This window comes from Cebus imitator, unplaced genomic scaffold (genome assembly GCF_001604975.1).
Source record: "Cebus imitator isolate Cc_AM_T3 unplaced genomic scaffold, Cebus_imitator-1.0 Scaffold30, whole genome shotgun sequence".
Classification (NCBI taxonomy): domain Eukaryota; kingdom Metazoa; phylum Chordata; class Mammalia; order Primates; family Cebidae; genus Cebus; species Cebus imitator.
The window spans coordinates 3,785,613-3,789,762 of NW_016107345.1; the positions used below are offsets into that span (position 1 = coordinate 3,785,613).

A 4,150-nucleotide genomic window follows, 5' to 3' on the forward strand; every position below is an offset into this window, starting at 1 on the left:
AAAAAAAAAAAAAAAAAAAAAAAGAAAAAAAATGAACAGACATAATGTAATTTTACACATTCATGAAGACCACAGTGATTTTCTTGGTAAAACAATTACTTTTCACTCAGAAACTATTATTAGTAACTACAGAGCAATTATTACTCTCTATTAGTAAACATTTTCTTCAAAAATTTCTATGATTATCAGCACAAATACTTCAATGACTATTGTGTGCTATGCATTCAGAGAGATATTCTGGTTTTCTTTAGAATTTCTGTTCAGTTAACAAACTGAACAGGGTTTCTTACCTTTGTTATAAGATAACCTGCCCAAGTTGCTGACCATTCTGCAAAATTACTACCCAATTTACTTAAGTAAATTGGCTTCTTTACTCCAGACCAATCGGTTGACTTCTGAGAACTCTTGTATCTATAATTATGAAAATTTTGAAAATTTACTTTAAAAATCCATCTGTTTAGAATTTTAGTAGATTACAGCAACCCCTTCAGTGACTACTGCAGTACTGACTTGCCTTTAATGAAATCTGCTTACTTTTTTTTGCATATCCGTCTTCAGGGTGAAGCAGATCATTCTTGCACACCTAAAGTACTTTGAAGGATTTGAGTCTGCCTCTTCCTCTTCCTCAGATCCTTCCAACTTTATTCTTGTATAAGAAAAACCTGTTCCTTTGAAGTTCAAGCCACCCAGGCATACTGCTATTTTCTACTCCTCATTACGGGCAACTACTCAACTCACTGATTACCAAACTCATTGATAACTTTAGCACATTGCTCAGGGTTTTCTTCCTTCCCCAGTGTTATTATCATCCTAGGTGACTTCAATGTCTAGCTGGAGTGTTAATAAATGCCCTATACTTGAAGTCTTATACCCAAATTTTATATGTGTGTGTATGTGTGTGTGTGTGTGTGTGTGTGTGTGTGTGTGTATAAACTCACTGTATTCTGAGTTTCTGATAGTTGAAAAATCCAATAATCTCTCAGTTAACCATAACACTAAACCAGGAAAAAAAAACTCAAATCCCTATTTTGAATCATCACCAAGTACAGTTTTCTAGATGATTTTTATCAAATTTATGGTAAATTTGGCTAGAAAACTATTGATACTGGGGTTACAAGCCAGACTCTGCCCAGTAACATTGTGATGTTTTCTCCTAAAGATATTTCTATGGTGATTTTGAACTGTAGTTTTTCTGTCTGGTTCTAAATTTCAATCTCCCAAGTATAGCCATCCTTTAATCCAGATTTAGTGATTACGTATATAGAGCCCAACTTTAAAACAAACAAACGAACGAACATAAACTAGGGAGTATAACTTACAGGCAGCAAAAACATGAATATGGTTTTAAGAAATTCTGTATCTCCCTAGGTCCTCTGGAGTAAATATCAAGCAGTCCAAGCTATAAAACTGAGCTACAGGTTAACCTGGTATTTTAGTGTTTCATACAAAAGAGAGTCAATGGTATTAAAAATGCCCTCTACCAACCTCTTATTTTTATGTGGCTCCAATTTCAACAAGCAGATTCCAGTTAGGTAAATCTCCTAACTTCCATCATTGAGGAACCATTTGAGAGGTTACTCTAACAGCTTAGGTACAAAAGCTAAAGATCAAAAGAATTGTCATTGCTTTGTTAAGATCACACTTTTAATGACCACTTAAAAGTTGCTTCCTGGCCGGGCGTGGTGGCTCAAGCCTGTAATCCCAGCACTTTGGGAGGCCGAGGCGGGTGGATCACGAGGTCAAGAGATCGAGACCATCCGGGTCAGCACGGAGAAACCCCGTCTCTACTAAAAATACAAAAAATTAGCTGGGCATGGTGGTGCGTGCCTGTAATCCCAGCTACTCAGGAGGCTGAGGCAGGAGAATTGCCTGAACCCAGGAGACGGAGGTTGCGGTCAGCCAAGATCGGGCCATTGCACTCCAGCCTGGGTAACAAGAGTGAAACTCCGTCTCAAAAAAAAAAAATTACTTAAAAAAAAAAAAAAGTTGCTTCCTATGAAAAAAACAACAAGAAGGCAAAAATGTTGGCTTCTACTTCTTACGAAGTAGATGACAGCCACCCTCACAAATTCTCCCCCTAAAAACAAAGAATTTATTCACCAAGCTAGGATTGAATAAGCATTTATTATTGATTGTCAACTAAATATCAGGCACTTTGCTAAATACTTTTTAATATTATCTCCTTTATTCCTAACAATAATAATACAAAGTGGATTAAATTATCCATGTTTTCAAAATTTAAAAATTAAAACCTGGAAATGTTAAATAACTTGCCCAAGACTTCAGAGCTAGCAAATGCAAAGCCAACATTCAAATCTAGGCCTGTGTGACTCCAAAGGCCATAAACGTTCCAGTAGATCACAGAAATTCTTTAACATTTACAGGTGCTTTACAAAATATAGACTAAGAAAATGGGGAAAGTATGGAGTACTCAAAAATGAAAAATCCAAATTTTAACTTTAGTCTTTTACTTATTTAATAATGCTAATAGTTGCTGGGTGTGGTGGCTCATGCCTGTAATCCCAGCAATTTGGGAGGCCCAGTCAGATGGGTGGATCACTTGAGACCAGGAGACCAGGCTGGCCAACATGATGAAACTCCATCTCTACTAAATATACAAAATCTAGCCAGGCATGGTAGTGTGCGACTGTAATCCCAGCTATCCAGGAGGCTGAGGCAGAAAAATCACTTGAACCCAGAAGGCAGAGGCCACAGTGAGCTGATACTGCATCACTGCACTCCAGCCTGGATGACAGAGCAACACTCTGTCTCAAACATAGTAATAATTCTTTAATAAGGTGAATAATAATGCTAAATAATCACTTCTTTAGTAATGATAGTCATAAGACATAAAATAACATTTAAAAGATTTGTAAGTATAAAAAATTATCTAGGAAATAAATATCCATACCTCAAGGCTTTTATAAAGAATTTTAGTGTAAGTCTAGGCACTTTCTAAGGCTCAAAGAAGTTATTTGTCCAAAGTCACATATCTAATATGCATGGTACCTAGGGTACCAAAAAGTAGTTTCTAAATAGAAATAATTTATACCTGTATGTACTTTTATTTTACTTATTTTTTTGAGATAGAGTCTCACACTGTCACCTGGACTGGAATGCAGTGGCGTGATCTTGGCTCACTGCAGCCTCTGCCTTTCAGGTTCAAGCGATTCTCCTGTCTCAGCCTCCCGAGTAGCTGGGATTACAGGTGCCCACAACCATGCCCAGCTAATTTTTTGTATTTTTAGTAGAGATGGGGTTTCACCATGTTGGCCAGGCTGGTCTCGAACTCCTGAACTTGTGATTCACCCACCGCCGCCTCCCAAAGAGCCACCACACCTGGCCTAATTATATGTATTTTTAAAAATATGAAATACTTCATGAATTTGCATGTCATCTTGCACATTTCATCAGTCCTAACGAAGTCATTTAAATTTTTTAAAAGATTAAATACACTTTTTTAAAAGTAGAGGGTGAAAATATATTCATGAGGAGAAATTGGGAGTAATGAAAATCTTGAATTAGGCTTACTAAAGGCTTTCTGACTAGCTTTAAACTCTTAAATTAATATATTAATTATACCTACCAAAGAATTCGACTCACATTCAGCTTAAAGTACATTCTTTCAATGTATTCCCAATAGTTGAACTTTTTAAAAATCAATCCTTTTAACTTCAGTAAGCTTATCTGAATATTTAAAGTTGTAGTAATTTAACCCAATGAGCAGACTACACTTCTCATCTAGACAAGATTATAAGCATCAATCACAGTGAAATATACACATAAGGAGATACTAAAACACTTTTAATGTTAAAATCTACGTAAAAAAAATAGCATTAATTTTTATATCATTAAAAACAATTTTATGAAAATACATTAAATAAGGCACTGGGTACAGCGGCTTACACCTGTAATCCCAGCACTTTGGGAGGCCAAGGTACGGGGATCACCTGAGGTCGGGAGTTTGAGACCAGCCTGACCAACATGGAGAAAACCTGTTTTTACTAAAAATACAAAATTAGCTGGGCATGGTGGCACATGCCTGTACTCCCAGCTACTCAGGAGGCTGAGACAGGAGAATCACTTGGAACTGGGAGGCGGAGGTTGTGGTAAGCCGAGATCGCGCCATTGCACTCTAGCCTGGGCAACA

At 36.8% G+C, this 4,150-nt stretch overlaps 1 protein-coding gene across 3 annotated transcripts in view; it reads right to left on the reverse strand.

Moving 5' to 3' along the window:
- ATR (ATR serine/threonine kinase) overlaps positions 1-4,150 on the reverse strand; it is a 133,418-nt gene that overhangs the window by 63,158 nt on the left and 66,110 nt on the right. For all 3 annotated transcript variants that reach the window (XM_037736836.1, XM_037736835.1, XM_017523751.2), the window contains one exon: positions 291-411. In XM_037736836.1, coding sequence (XP_037592764.1) covers positions 291-411 — 121 coding nt within the window. The remainder of the gene's footprint in view (positions 1-290; positions 412-4,150) is intronic.